Below are 15,196 nucleotides of genomic sequence, written 5' to 3'. Positions count from 1 at the left end.
GAAATTATTAACACTAATATTTTTAAAGGAATATTGATGCTTTTGGGAACTTAACTGAGGTGTTTACTATTTGGATTGGCCTGTCACACATTAACGTACAACCATCTGAAGCCAAAACAACTAAAAACCCTAGGAAGGTTAACAGCCATGAAGGCAAACAATGTATTCAAAACATCTGGACAGGATTTGGCTTCCTTTTCACTGATTCAGTTGGATGTCTCATTAGTTTACAAGACACTTTAAAAACATCAATTATTGCTTTTTATACCTGCAATGCACTCAAGGTTGCCAGCAGCGCAAAAAAAAAAAAAAAAACATACACTGATTTAATAAAATGTGACAGTGACATTAATAAAACTGTAAACTGACAAAATATGAAACCATGGGGAAACATCCTATCAGCACCAGACATTTCTGTAATGGGTGAGACCACTTGTCTGATGCCATTAAGGTTAAGTTGAAAACTGCTACTCAGGATTCTTAAATGGTTTAAGTGAGGTCACCTGAATGCACAAAGGGAGCATCACGGACCGTCATTGACAGCTCCAATATAGAAGAAGAGGCTCTGTGTGACGCTTGTGCGGCATAACAGAAGAGTCTGTTTCCCATAAGGCTGCTGTTGGACACATGTGACGGGAGAAGGTGGGGCTCAGCTGGACGTGAGGTTGAGCAGGGATCAGCCAGTTTCTCTGGTTAGTGTCTTGTCTCCGCCGTCACAGAGCCTGCAGGAATACATGCTTGACTTGTCTCATCACGTCACTTCAGAGCTACAGGTCCTTGTGGAGTGTGCTCTTCGGTGATGCCCTTGGCACTTTCATGGCCTCTGTCGTGCAATGTGAACATATTTGTGCCGCCCAAACATGAGGGTTGGGATGACCGTATACCAGGCAGGAGCGTATGCGGCACAGATGCCAATCAAATTGATGCGCAGTCAATTTTAGTTTGTCTGTGTGTGAATGCTTTACGCAGTCCTGTCATCCATTTGCAGGGGGGACACCGCTCCTGAGGGACAGAGGTGACAGCCAAGAGAGCAACCGGTGAGCATTGATAAACAAAATGAGCAAAAATTCAACAAAAATCAGCTCGACACTGTCACACGCTGCTGTAAGTGAGCCCTGCTGTTTGCACGGCCTTCACTTCTAATCTAATTTAGTCCTCTCCAGCTGCTGCTCCAGGATTACTGTCTTGCGGCGCTCCTCCTGATACTTGTGCTCTGCGTCCAAACACCTCTGGTTTACCTCTTTATCACTGGAAAATTCAAACACACGAGTTAAAATGACAGTGATGCATTCATCCCTTGATGGCGAATGAAGCTTTGATATTGACAAATTGATACTACTCAAGTGTCTGTACACCTTATTTAATTATCATTTTCAGAACATTGTGTTAAAGATATTCTATTTCTAATCAACTAACTGTATATTCTGAAGTATTTGCAATAAACAAAGACATTTAATGAAGAGAGTGTTTCATTGCTGTAACATTGCACAATTTCCTTAAGGCTGTGGGTTGTTTTGGGGTTTTTTTTACCAACGAAAAGAAAATATAAATAATAAGAACTATCTGCTTCAAAAGGTGCATGAACATGAAAGGGCCAACACTGAGAAAGAGCTTACATATTATTACACTAATATTAATATATGACTTTACATCAGTAAAGACTCATACGACCCACCAGGCACTGCATTTCCACAACGTGCGTACCACTGACAGTACGAAAAACCTGAATAGTGTTAAATTAGAGAACAAAGACGTGTTGAAAAAGAAAATACCTTATTTGTAGGACATTCACCAGCTCAAGAAGTCTGTCCTTCTCCACACAAAGGACTTTGTATTCATAACTCTGAGTCATGAGTGCACTCACATCAGCTGAACATTGTGGACATTTTGAAGGACCTGAACCCCTACAAACAAATGGACACAACATGAACTGATTCATTTTGCTTTCAATGTATTTCATAGTGGTAATAAAAAAAAAAAAAAAAGACCACGTACTTTAATTCGATGCTGTTTTTCACAGTAGGCAGCACCAGTTTATGACCGTATTTATTAAGTGAACTGTGGAAGAAAAAACAGACACTTGTATTAACAGACGGCAGCGGCGTAGACTGACAACACTGTCAGGCACCGAACAAAATCAATGAACCTCCCATGAGCCATGAGGAATTAACAACAGCTGGTGCTGGACAAGATGTCTCACAACCCTGTCCTATCATGAACAGTTAGTAGAAGAAATCACAAGATATAAATGCCAGATCCATTATAGTCTGTGGCATAATATGGGAAATCAAACCACCGAAACACCCCAGTTATCATTCACCATGATCAGCCAACATACCCTGAAGATGTTATTCGCTTGTGAATGTCTCCCTCTTCAGGGGAAAAACCTGAACTGCGATTTGACCTGATGCTGGACTGTCCTCCATTGCCCTCTTCCTGTAAACACACAGACAATGACTGGCCAGAATTTTAAGACATTATTTTGGAATTGATAATAAGGCTGGCCAAAGAGTCAAATACCACATTAGAACAGTAGCCTTCTTATTTTTCATGACACTGGCCCCGAATCAAATTTGGAATTAAAAAACGTTCACACACACAAAGCCCTGCATAATTAGGCACTTAAGTACATTCACAACCAAAAAATATATACAGAATATGTATGCCTGTTGTTGCCTTTCAGTTTTACCAGTTATTTTTTGAAGTGTTTCAATTTGTATTTATTTTAGTCAATGTTTGCATGTTGTCTCTTTTTAAAAGGTTCATTCTTCTGTCTCTCTCTCTCTTTTTCTTTTACCGTGGTGGAGAGTTGCTGGATTTCCTCTATTAGTTCTTTAATCTTTGTCTCTTTCTCAGCAACCGTCTGCTTAAGCTTGTGGACGAGAGCGTTGTGCTCGGCAGGCTCGCTGCTCAGCTGTTGTCTCTGACTCGGCTGGATCGCTTTGCCTTGATCCTTCTGCTGTTGGCTGAGCTGTCTCAGCACCTCCTGCATCTGGGTCTGCTGCTTCTGTCAGACGGGGGGGGATAACAAGCAGACGGTGTAAGCAACACTTTGGTAAAGTTTGGGCTCACTACAGGAGATCCCCCTGTCTACATTCTGGGGCCCTGATAAGTGTAATATAAATGGCTGCCATTTGGTATGTGAAATAAAATTAAATTTGAAATTCAAAAAACAACTCAAGTATCCTGTGCCTTTCATTGAGCATATTCAAATACATTATGTTAAACATTCGACCATACTTAATTCTTATTCCATCTCAAACCTTTTTCCGCACTTTAAACCCAATGTTGCAGTGCAATATAATGTATTTCAGTTCTTATAACATGCTCTTTGAGTCTGACAGCACTGCTAAATTAAATTAGGCTACAATTTGTCCGAACATTACGTGCATAAACAGTAGATTTTTTTTTTTTTCCATATGGCTTACCAGCAGAGCATCCACAAGCTCATCGTCATGTTTTCCCTTCTCCAGCAGGGTGGAAATCTGGAACTTAAGAGTTTTCAGTTCAGCAGACAGAGATTTGTTCCTGGCTTTAACGGCTTCCAGCTTTTTCTTCACCTCTTCGTAGTCTTTATGCAGGGCTGCGTAGTCCACTGAGATCCTCTGTACAGTTTGGGAGGGAAGCAGCAAGGGCTTCATGCATTCAGTTAAGTTCAAATTCAATCATCCAGAATATGCATACGCACCTCAAACGCCTCCTTCTTCTCCTTCTCCATGGTGCGGATGTAGCTGAGGTTCCTGTCTTGAGGAGGGGTTCTCTGAAGAACGCTCATGCCCAGAAACTCCTCCTCTACACTCAGGACACTTGGCTGTCTCCTCTGTGTTGACTGGTTCAGCTGCTGCTCAAGATCTCGCACCTGTTGCATGATCATTAATCTCATTTTGATATTTGACATTTCTTTTGCTTCTTATGTTGGTTTTAGCTCCGCTATAGACCGGATAGCTTGAATTTGAGGAAGACATAATGAGTCGAGGTATAATTGAAATGATTGAACTTCACCCTCGTCTGAAGAGCCAGTATCTGTTGAGAGCGACCTCTAAAGTTTCCTGGGCAGCTTTGTAAATGCTGAAGGTTGACCTCCTCTCCAACCTCACTGATCAAAACCTGCAACAGCCAAAGCAGTTTGTGCATTTCAATCCATGTCACCGATTCTTCACTATATGAACACTTGATGTTCTTCTTGAGCTTGACTTAAGCAGGAAAACAAGATACTACCTTCTGAGCTACTTTGAGCTCCTGTTTGACAGCTTGAACCTGGTTGCGATACTCAGCCACCTTCAGTTGTGTAGCAGCTAATTTTTCCTGAAGGGATTTCACTGCTGGGTTTTCCTGCTTTAGAGATGGAAAAAGAAGAAGCACGATTTACATTGAGTTGCCACCATTACAACCCTGAAGCCATGGACCTGCACCTACTGTATGTCAGCAATGTATTACCTCACAGTCATCGAGTATCTTCTTTTCATTGTGTGACTTTGTGTCCATCTGTTGTCCAGTCGGACACTGGGCCAAGGCAGACTGCAGCTGTAGACACGCGTCACATTTCAATAATATCTTTAATTATTCAATCTTTGACGCAACAATTGACATGATAAACATCATTGGTTACTTTAATAGGTGCATGTATTCAACTGCTTGTTAACGCAAATGTCCAAGCGACAACTCGCATGGTAGCAACGCACTGTATTTAGTATTTAGGCATGTGCACGTGGTCAAGGTGACCTGCGGAAGTGCAAACTGAGCATATAATGGGAGAGAAAGTTGATTTAAGGGACTATGAGCGTAGCATGGTTATTAGTATTTCAGAAACTGCTGATGTACGGGAGATACACACAAAATGATCACTTAAGTTTATAGAGCATTGTCCAAAAAATAGAAAGTATCCAGTGAGTAGCATTTACAACTATGATGTACAGAAGAACAGCTCTAGATGCTCAATGGTGCCATGCCTGCCATCCTGTCTGTGTATCTAATTCATTCTATCTTACCTTTTTTTCTGTTTGAATTTGTCCGTTTTATTTTATCTTAACTTATCTTGTCTTTAACATAATGCTTTCTGTGGGATGTATTATGAAATGAGCCTTGTGTATCCTTGCGTTACCTCTTTTTCAAGCTCTTTGATCCTGTTGCTTCTCTGCTTTGACTTAGTCCTCTCTCGCTCAACTTCAGCCGTTAGCTCTCTGTTCTTCTTGGACAGCTCGACAATCTTGGTGGCTGCCACGTCCCCGGCCAAGCTTGATGTCCCTAAGTGGAGGAGTGGAAAATGAGGAAGCGATAACCTTGTCTAATATCATTGTGGTGCACGTTAAGTTTAAGTTATGGAAGTCTATGTATACCTGTGAAAGCCAGTCTTTCTTCCTCCCTTGTTTTCTTTAGGTGATTAATTTCAAAATCCTTTTCACCCAGAAGTTTGAAGAGCCGGCCATGTTCATCTTTCAGCTCTCTCAGCTGATCTAGCAAATTCTGATTCTCATTCTGTAAGTGTCTATAGGACAGCAATAATTATAAGTTAAGAATAAGAGTAGTTTAATTTCTCAGACACAACTATTCAGGTAGATATTAAATAAATGGCAGGTAAACATTTGATTCAGCCTTTGTAAAACTCACCTGTCATTTGAAGGCAGGTCATGTGCCTGGATGCCTTGTTTCAATAGATCCAAATTATCGGGTGTAACACTGGCATCAGGGGGATCTGGTTCTTTCTTCTTTTTTCTCTCCAGTTTTCTTTCCTCCTGCTGCTTTTGTAGAGTTTGAAACTGAAGCCGCAGGTCATTTAGCTCATCCTGGTGATCCATGATCTGTGATTTAGACCTGTGGGGCTACAAGAAAAAGTGAATTTCATGACGACAACTTTTGAATACTTGTGTGTTGTGTGTTACATAATAATAAATAATAATAATAATAATAATAATAATAAAACATAATAATTGATACATATTATATAAATAAGAATTAACACAATTATGCTTTCAGAATGAAATACTATTATGCTTCATTTTTTTTTCTTCTTGGATTCTTACTATTAAGTTTGAATACTTTACGTTTCAAATATGTGTCATTTAAATGTCTGTGTTGATTTAAAGAAAGAGGCTAAAGTGGCCTGTTGCCTGAATTTAGCGTAAGTCGTGATCCCAACAGAGAACAGGTTGAAACTGACTCGAGTCCTCTTAGCAAAACAGCAGCATTTGCTAGGTAACGCACAAGCACTTTTTACGATTATGTGAATCATTACATGGGATTTGACACGTTAAAGTTCCGTGTCAAGCTTGTCAAGCTTGTCAAGACTACGAATGTCTCACCTGTCATGTATCCACGCACATTCCGTGTACAAAGAAACAAATGCTTTGGCGCTGCCTCATTTTGTACAGCAGTTGAAGAAAGTGTTGCAGCTTCCCCCATTGAGTGCGACGCTTTTGTATCCATGACAACGCCCCTCCAAAGACTTGGAACAAGATCTCGCGGGAGCAAGCGTACAGTCGTCAATGTTGTTGGGGTTTTCTGTTGTTGTTGTTGTTGTTTTAACCCCGCCTCCACCAATGATGGACGAAGATCCGCCCCTATATTGACTCTGCTTGTCCTCAAACGAAATGATTGGCTCTGCTCTCCGTTACCTAATCAGAGGCAGGCTAGGGGCGGGTCTACGAAATAAATCTCCACCATTTCACTGCCGGCACGTAGTAATATTATTCTGGGATGTCTTTTCCAGTGGCAGCAGGTGAACACACTGGACAGTGTGACACAGCAGTGCTGATTAAAATGTTTTAGTAGGCTTCAAATCTGTAATTTCTGTCTCTAGGAGTGTCTCACGCAGAACAATAACAACGTTTGAGTGAGGATTCATGTTTGGTTCACCTGTGCCTTTATGCAGACCTTTGTACTCTGATTTTCAAATGACAATTTTTGTTTTACTGATTTTTAATGTGACAAACGTTCCTGATCTTTAAATTACAAATGTGTGAAATTCAAATGAGAATGAGAATCAGAATTGATATGTATACATGCAACAAAAACTAACTCTAAAATTTTTTTAAAAAAATCCAACAAATCCAAGGTACGATTCACAATAAATCGACAAATCAGAAACATTAAAGTAACTATTCACAATAAATCAACAAATTGTTTCTGAAAAACACACACTACTTTGCCTTTGTGTCTAATGTAACACAGTTTGTCTTCACCGAGAAAGTACAGCATTCATTGATAGCAGATGTTTCATATTATACCGGATATTTTGATCTTGTCATAACACTTAATACACTTGCTTTCCACACAGTAGTTTGTGGCTCTTTGTATTGTGACATAGTGCTGATGTTTGTCAGTGTTTTCGGGAAATTCTCTGTCAACAGGAAAATCCATCAATTCCTTGTTCCATCCATCAATCAGCAGTAAAGACAGTCATGGTAAACGTAATAAATAATAAGCATGCTTTTTCACATCTACTGTATGAATGAAAAAGAATAGAATTAATACGGTATAGACACTGTACATTTTGAAATGAAACCTCTGCAGCACCATAGTCATTGCTTAGTGCAGGTTGAGAGGTCAGGGTTGCAACCATAACATCTTTCAGGGTGCCAATTTGGTAAAAAACAAATGAGGAGTTAACAGCTACATGATTAGTTGTTATTTTTAATTCACTGCAATGACTTCTGAAGCCTTAACCTTAACTAGTCAATGCCTTACCCCAACCTTAATGTAACCGCAATACACATCTTAATCCTACCTTAAACCAGAGCCTCAGGAATTAGGTTCTATCTCGTTGAGACTGGGATTTGGTCTGCATAATCCTTAAAAAATGTCCAGAGAAGGTCCTAACGAAGCAACAAAAACAAGTATACACACACTCACACACAAACAGAGAAAGAATATCTTGACTACGGTCAAGTTTATTTGAAATGTATACATTTCACTAAAAAGGCCTTTCTCAGGGGTTAACAACACAGTTGCAATGGAAGTAAATTAAGCCTTGTAATTTAACAATAATAACTCCCACACCAAATTTTGTTTTTCCCACTGTCTGTATAAATGAGTGATGGAGAACATTGTGGTGCAAAGCCTCAGGTGTATTATTAAGGGGATGTAACTTCATGTTCATGTTAGGAAAACAGACAGGTTACTCGAACAGTGCCTTCATTTTACATTTACATACATTTAAAAGCAGACACTTTTATCCAAAGTGACTTACAAAAGAGGAATAATTTCAGACAACAATAAGACACTGTAATTTACAACAACAAGGTTGTACACATCAGTACTTACTGGGTGTCACATAGCCTCATCCTTTCGATAGTAACGCCCATCACTAGAAATACAGAGTCACAATGACACAGCGTTTTACAATACGCAGGAAAGTGTAAAGGCTTTTGATGTGCGCTGTGGTAATTTAATCATTTGAGTCACCTGCTCTGTTTATTGTGATAATCAACTCAGATGTCACTTCTAGATGTCCCCCAGGTTTAGAACCAGGTTGTCCCCTTTGTTCCTGGTTCATCACCCAGATTGAGTTCAGGGTGCTGCGACTCCTGGAGGCTTTGTTTTTCATCTGCCACACACAAGTCATATTAATGCTTCTTTTTCCTCAATACTTTTTCAAACAATTATTTAATTTAAAAAAAAAAAAAAGTCACACCATAAAACATTGCTATTGGGCTTCGAGAACAGGGAAGTTGTATTTAATGGGAGTGGAAGGAGTGGTTCAAACACAGTCAATGGTTTTATTGTTTGGATACTTTTTTTTGGGACACCTAGTAGGACAACAGTAAGTGATCACAAAAAAAGTTCCTTTAGGAGGTTAAAAATAGAGATCACAGCTGAACCTTTGTGATCAATCATTTGGCGGTTTTGGATACAATACATTAAAAAAATCTGCATTTAATCCTACTTTCATAAAAAGCTTTGTTCAGTTTTTGTTTTCATTGTGGATGATGTTTCCTTAAACGTTGTATTTTTGTTTAATCAGTTTATCCATCAGTACTGACGTTATTCGAGTGTATGATGATTTACTCTTTAGTGCAAGAGAAACACAACAGCATTTCAGAATGAAAATACTTGTCACTTTTTATTTCCAAATGAAAAACAAAACAAAACAAAAAATATTCTAAAATACCCTGCTCTGCATTTGCACAAAACATCCAAAGCTTGGCTTTGTGTTTATAAATTAAGGCATATACGTCATGAAGCAGGTAACACAGTTGTTTTTATGCACACCTGTCTGTAGGTTTAGAGGTCAGTTGAGGGCTTGTGAAATTCTGGATCCCTGTAAATCACAGCATGATGATAACAATTGGAATATCTTTTAAATGAAGCCCAGTGTAATTGTACAATATGCTCATATGGTCTAATAAAGAAATGAGGCCCTTTTTAAGCTGTTTTCTTTTATTTTATTTTCATTTCCATATCATTATTTAATTTTTTTTTTTTTTTTAAAGAATGGTATCTCTGGTGTTCTGAGAGCTCAGGTCTAGCTGTAAGTCCAGAGTTGTCAAAGTATTCCTTGCTTATATTCAGAGGCCCTTTTTTAAAAATAAATAAATAAATAAAAAGGGGCTATAATATATACAAGAATATACGGTGGCCATGATGGTGGTTGAAACTAAATGACCAGGTTGGTCACGGTTTTTAAATATGCTACACATCGTGCATTTTATCTTCCACTGACTTACCATTGATCATTTAAAAAGGGACAACAAAACTCGAGTCGAGTCATGTCAGAACATCAAACCAGCAGGGTTTATAACCACAGGCACACAGAGAGTCCAGTGGCTGGGATCAGTGGTACACCAGCTAGACCCTATGGTGGAAGTATGATCAATACATTACAGCCATGTACAGAAGAGGTGAGCTGCTAAAAAGATTTGTGCCTGTTCAAATAATATGATACATCTGTGTAGATCAGAGGTCTCAAACTCAAATGACCTGGGGGCCACTGACTGTCTAGCTTGGTCGGTAGCTGGTCAGTGAGTGAAAATAAGTCCTTCTTTCATACAGAAATAACTCATAACTTGACATTAAGTGGCGGGCCGCGGGGAATTGATTGGGGGGCCACAAGTTTGAGACCTCTGGTGTAGATAATACATTAGTATGAGGGACATAAAGCAAGTGTGGAAGAGGCTGGGTTCACTTGTCTTGCGCCGCTTTCTGTTCTTCTCGGGGTTTTACGATGTAATCATTGTACATTTTATAAAGGACACCTGAAAAACACAGAAACAGAGTGATGAGTCACATGACAGCCCTTATGTTAACTTTAATTTTCAAAGTAGTTTGGGTCCAAGTGAAACTGTACAGCGAAGTGTTCATCAGAGACGTGACTACGTACCAACTGTCATGGCTCCAACCACAAAGCCTTGCGCAGCTACACGCATGTGGATAAGGTGCACCGACATCTTTGTGTCTCCGCGACTCTTCATCTTCATCAGTCTGTAGCCAACGATGGCAAAGAATCCTGCAATTCCTGCAAGAAGCCAAAAAAAAAAAAGAATGTTCAAGCCTGAACTAATAACTACTAATAACTATAACAAAAATCAAGGTGTTATAAACGTTGTGCAAGGTTTACACTTACTCATATGTCTTTGTTTATTTGTAGTTTGCTTTTTGACTTTGTTTTACCCATTTCTGTATGTGTATTTGTTGTGCCTGTACAGTTCTGAGGTTGTTTTAAATGTGCTATATAAATAACGTTGACATTGACAGTTGACTCAAAACAATTCTGTTTTATTACCTCAACTAGGAACATTATGTTTTTGCCTACATTTGCCTGTTTGTTTTTGTCAGCAGCATGACATTTGAGGACAGATTTTGATGACATTTTCTGGAGTTGATTGGTTTGCACTTTCCAATTGCTTTATCTAGTTTAGGACTGGGCAATGTTACCAAAGAAAACGTTTCATTAATTACTAAATTGACTGAACTATTTTGATAATTGATTATTTGGTTTTAGATGGGGTTTTTTTGTTTTTTAATAAGCCTGCAGGAGTTTCAAATTTGTTTCATTGCTCTATTTGACAAATAAATCTTTAAAACTGATGCAGTCATGAGGGCACGAAGTCTACTCACCAACTGGAACAAATGGATTCTCCTTCACTTTCCGCATCAACTTGGAATCATTCTGGTCATAGGCAGACATCCTGACTAACAATAAAGAGAACATTTAGTATACAGTACTGAGCCTTAGGCCAAAAGTCATAAATCTTATCTGCCCAAAGTCTTAGCATGAGCCTGGCTCATCATCAAGTTTATTCAAAAAAAGTTTGAGCATTACTTACACATGTCGTACGAGTTAAACTCAATGACAGTTTGCTAATATATAAGACCTAATTACAATATTACACATTTAGTACTATACATTTTATTAACTAATTTATTTTAAAACCAGCATATTACAGGTGGGCTAGCTGAGTCAACACCACAAGAACTCCACAGAGGTTATACATGAAGGGCAGAGGAGAGCCAAATCTCGATGAAGGCCTAAATAACTGTACATGTACAGTTGTACATGTTAAGAAACAAGTGACTGAAAATAGTAATGTAATAATAACAATAAACGTTGCTTACGATCATACTAAAAGCAAACTATTAAGAACAGGTGAAGATAAAGCTCGAGCGAGAGAATTCGACTAAACAACCCATACAAGCCACTACACAACAGAAGGTTGAACTTGCCTTTTACCTGTTTAATGATGTTGTCGCTGTTTGATAAGAAATGACCCGGAGAGGAGAGCGTTTTTGGCTGCGTTGAAGAACTCCTGCAAGGAAGTAAAACAGCCGGTTACGTGCTGTTACCAAGGATTAAGTAATCACGAAATTGTACGTAGGTCTGACGTAAGCAGGGAGAATCATGGGTGTGCTGCCTTCAACTGTAGGAAAAAATTGGAAATATAAACCTGCCATGCTTTTTCATATTTGCCTTAGGCGTATGAGGAAAGCGTTAAAATGTTAAATATGTACTAATATAAGGATTATTGTCAGGGACGTATCAACAACAATAGATTTCAACGTAACTAAAACATAACAATAATCACAAACAGCAGCATTGTTCCGTGTCTGAAAGGAGTAAGAAAGATGTGTAAAGTAACAGGGGTGAGGAACAAGAGATTCATAAATGTCATACAGTTCGAAAAAAAGACATCTTAAAAATAATAAGGACATATACAACTGTTGCGAAAGTGATTAGATAATGATTAATAATGCATTAAAATAAACGCTGTAAAAATACAGTGTTAGTTATCCGAGGAGACATGAACGCAGCATCAATTTGCCAGCCCCTACGTGAAATCCAAAATGGCGAAATGCATGTGAGCCGGTTCTGAGGACGTTGACTGTTACGCAGCAAAACGGAAATGCCCCCATTGTCCTCGTAAATGGTTAAACATGCATGTAAGTGTTTGAATTATTTCATATTTACGCAGATTATGGATAAAATATCATATTTTCAACGTTGTTGTGCCTTTATTTGATTTTATCTGAGCTATACACGCCCCTTTTTTTCGACGGCATTTCCAAACCGGAAGTGGCCGGAGGTGAGTTATCTTCATTCGCACATTAATCTCTGCGGTATCTGGGGGCCTCATAAATCGTGGTAGTTTTATGGCCTCCTGTCACGAGGACTCGTAGCTACTGCACGTTTCTGTAACGTGCTTTCACCCAACAAGAACATCTGCACGTAGCACATCACTATTACAAGCAAAATATCTATGAATACAAATAATGATTTCTGTTTAAATTGGGCGAGTAATAAAAAAAAATGGTATATATGTTTTGTAAAGCAGTTAAAATGTGTGTGGGCGACGTGTCACATTCTGTAAGAACATTGTGATTGTATCGTTTAGTTCATATGATAGTACACACTATTCGATGACCTAATAATGTTCAACTACCACTGTCTTGAATTCTGATGTATACATTATCAGATAACTTAAATGACATCAGGGTTTTAATTAGTTTAATAAAATATTGCCTTAACATTACTTTAGTTTAAAGGCGAAGACAACAGTGCAATTGGTGCTATTAGTGCATTTGTTTTCCAATGACATGTATGAACCAGTAGGTGGGGCTGTATGTCAAGGGACAGGAGATAATTGTGATGATTTCTTTTAAGCAGATGTGGAAAGCTACAAATTACAGGGCTGTCATTGTTGTAACTTAATAGTTCTTTGTTTGCTTACTCTTTTTAAATTATTTGTGCAAATCAGTTCTTTTACTTGAGTATTGTGCTTTACTACATTTTCAATCACATCCATTACTGAGTACATGAAAATGCTCCACCTCTAAACTGAGAGCTACACAGAAAGTGATTCTGTTTTTGTATCCAGCCTGAATCACAGCTTGATGCAATTAATGAAAGCTGAGTTTCCCCGAAACGTTGTTGCACAATTACTAATTTTCCCAGATGTTTAATCTTGGACTTCTGCCTCACAAGTTATACATTAGTAGAAATAGATTACTCCTACTTGGAAGAGGGCAGAAGCAACAACAGTCAGACTTTGGTTTATAAAATGTATCTGATACTTAGCTGTAGAAAAAATTAACTTACACCACTAACAGGAAAATCCAGAGCTGGTTTTGGGTTGTTGTTGTTTTTCATGTGGGGGCAAATTCTCACATATCTTGACTAAACTCACACATGGAATTGTGTGAGAATTGTTACCCAGCACAATAGGTACACGACAGAATCATGTATGCTTATTTTATTGTATTTTTGTTTTTCTTTTCACTGTTTATTTGTTTATGTTAATTGACTTTTGTGACTGTTTTGTCAAGTTTGAAATACCTTTTAAATATATTTTTCAAAAGCAAAAAAAAAACTCGTTCAAACATGCATGCACACCTGCCAACAATCCCACACGCACACATCCACAAGCACAGAGAGGGGGACAGAGTCATTGGAGGAGAGAGTATGACCTTGGGCTCGTAACAGCAGGGTGAATTGAGTGTTAATACTAGAGATGAGACCATACCACTTTTTTTTTTCAAACTCATGTTCCTACCAATACCGATATCAGTTCCGATACTGTCATTTTAGACCATTTATGAGCTATACAGCTGTTTGCACTGACTCATTTCAAAGACATAATTCTCCAAATGTGTAAAAAATAGTCCTCCCAGTAAGAAGAAATAAACAGCCCAAACATGACTCGGCTCAAATGTTTCTGCTGATTTTTATTCACATTTTTACAGTCAATGAATAGTGAAGCATGCAATATATAGGATTTTTGGTTTGTCTCATAGCATACACAGTGAGGTGAAGATTTAAGTTCAAAGATCCAAGTTTAGTTCAAAGTAGGGATAGGCATTTGAAGTAAAATTGCTATTGGAATATTCAAAGTGAAATTTAGATTTAAATAAATGATTGCGTGACATTTCACCACCTTAGAAAGCCTCATATCCCCAAGTAGCATTTTAATCTTTTTCTTTATCAACGTTTTTATGTAGCTCTCCATTGGTCCATTCATGTTCTCTGCAGAGTGCCTCCAACTTGACTCTATTTATTTTGGGGAAAAAAAATTTAGGAAAATGAAATTCAGAAATCAGGGTTATATTTACTGACAACAAGAGAATGCTGATCACAAAGCAGTTGGAGAAAACATTCAGAAATGGTCACAACGGTCACGTAAATCTGGAGACATTCCTCGATGCAGTCCAAGTAGAGACAGTTAAAAGGAAAGTGGAGTCAGTGGTCGCCATCACCTTCAACTTGGCAAAAAAATAATGAAGTCAAAGACAAAAACAGCCAAATAAAAGGTGAAAATACAAAAAACTAAAGGCACGTACATGCTCTGCAAGAACAGAGAAATCTGTTCTCTCTCTCTCAGGGCTGTGACAAGAATGACGTCATTACTTCGCAGCCCTCATTTGGGCGTCCTTGCAGCTTGTGTGCTTGTGTGGTGTTTGATAACTACTGTGTGATTGGCCAGACATTTGAAATGGGTGTGGATAATGTCCCAGGAGTTCTGCACTTTCTCGAGTTTCTTGTGAAGTATAAAATGTCTTGACCAGCACTGACTTTGTTCTTGTTCTTGCCACATGGAGGAAAAAGAGAACAATTCCATCACCCAGCATAGTTTTCTCATTAATCATTGATTCACCACCAAAAGTCTTTAGTTGTTTGTACTGTGTTATCAGCACTTTACAAGAAATTATGTCATGATAAACACACTGAATAGAACTGTGTCCTTGTCTGTCTGTGAAAACAATCTTTTTA

At 38.5% G+C, this 15,196-nt stretch overlaps 2 protein-coding genes across 7 annotated transcripts; both read right to left on the bottom strand.

Moving 5' to 3' along the window:
• Window positions 1-311: 311 nt before the first annotated feature.
• Window positions 312-6,957, bottom strand: ccdc13 (coiled-coil domain containing 13). 3 transcript variants are annotated; one of them, XM_058649711.1, is made up of 14 exons: window positions 6,300-6,957; window positions 5,608-5,819; window positions 5,337-5,485; window positions 5,102-5,244; window positions 4,438-4,524; window positions 4,219-4,335; window positions 4,003-4,107; window positions 3,689-3,859; window positions 3,429-3,605; window positions 2,798-3,004; window positions 2,339-2,436; window positions 1,996-2,058; window positions 1,773-1,904; window positions 312-1,248 (listed from the first exon to the last, which is right to left on the bottom strand). In XM_058649711.1, the coding sequence occupies exons 2-14, from the start codon at window positions 5,793-5,795 to the stop codon at window positions 1,140-1,142; spliced, it is 1,746 nt and encodes a 581-aa protein (XP_058505694.1). In that variant the 5' UTR covers window positions 5,796-5,819; window positions 6,300-6,957; the 3' UTR covers window positions 312-1,139. The 3 variants fall into 3 exon arrangements, with proteins under 3 accessions (XP_058505694.1, XP_058505677.1, XP_058505686.1); XM_058649694.1 differs by having other exon boundaries at window positions 2,798-3,007; window positions 6,300-6,956; XM_058649703.1 differs by having other exon boundaries at window positions 2,798-3,007; window positions 4,219-4,332; window positions 6,300-6,956.
• A 2,088-nt stretch (window positions 6,958-9,045) lies between these two features.
• higd1a (HIG1 hypoxia inducible domain family, member 1A) lies at window positions 9,046-11,811 on the bottom strand. Of its 4 annotated transcripts, none has more exons than XM_058631385.1 (4): window positions 11,666-11,811; window positions 11,053-11,127; window positions 10,316-10,450; window positions 9,046-10,190 (listed from the first exon to the last, which is right to left on the bottom strand). In XM_058631385.1, exons 2-4 carry the CDS (start codon window positions 11,120-11,122, stop codon window positions 10,117-10,119), a joined length of 279 nt encoding a protein of 92 aa, XP_058487368.1. In that variant the 5' UTR covers window positions 11,123-11,127; window positions 11,666-11,811; the 3' UTR covers window positions 9,046-10,116. The 4 variants fall into 4 exon arrangements, with proteins under 4 accessions (XP_058487368.1, XP_058487377.1, XP_058487387.1 ...); XM_058631394.1 differs by having other exon boundaries at window positions 11,053-11,123; window positions 11,666-11,791; XM_058631404.1 differs by having other exon boundaries at window positions 11,053-11,123; window positions 11,659-11,788.
• Between the last annotated feature and the right edge of the window lie 3,385 nt (window positions 11,812-15,196).

This window comes from Solea solea, chromosome 1 (genome assembly GCF_958295425.1).
Source record: "Solea solea chromosome 1, fSolSol10.1, whole genome shotgun sequence".
Lineage (NCBI taxonomy): Eukaryota > Metazoa > Chordata > Actinopteri > Pleuronectiformes > Soleidae > Solea > Solea solea.
The sequence above is the reverse complement of the archived record's forward strand: the minus strand, read 5'-3'. Positions and strand labels throughout refer to the sequence as shown.

What these genes read in the sequence shown, in the direction of transcription:
- ccdc13 (XM_058649694.1), bottom strand. Translation starts at nt 5,795, where the DNA reads ATGGATCACCAGGATGAGCTAAATGACCTGCGGCTTCAGTTTCAAACT. An exon ending in TACTGGCTCTTCAGACGAGG is followed by an intron (nt 3,860 to 4,002) that starts GTGAAGTTCAAT and finishes ATCATGCAACAG; the next exon opens with GTGCGAGATCTTGAGCAGCA. An exon ending in GTGAATGTCCTACAAATAAG is followed by an intron (nt 1,249 to 1,772) that starts GTATTTTCTTTT and finishes TGAATTTTCCAG; the next exon opens with TGATAAAGAGGTAAACCAGA.
- higd1a (XM_058631376.1), bottom strand. Translation starts at nt 11,146, where the DNA reads ATGTTCTCTTTATTGTTAGTCAGGATGTCTGCCTATGACCAGAATGAT. An exon ending in GAATCCATTTGTTCCAGTTG is followed by an intron (nt 10,451 to 11,052) that starts GTGAGTAGACTT and finishes GGCTTCTTGCAG; the next exon opens with GAATTGCAGGATTCTTTGCC. An exon ending in GGTTGGAGCCATGACAGTTG is followed by an intron (nt 10,191 to 10,315) that starts GTACGTAGTCAC and finishes TGTGTTTTTCAG; the next exon opens with GTGTCCTTTATAAAATGTAC.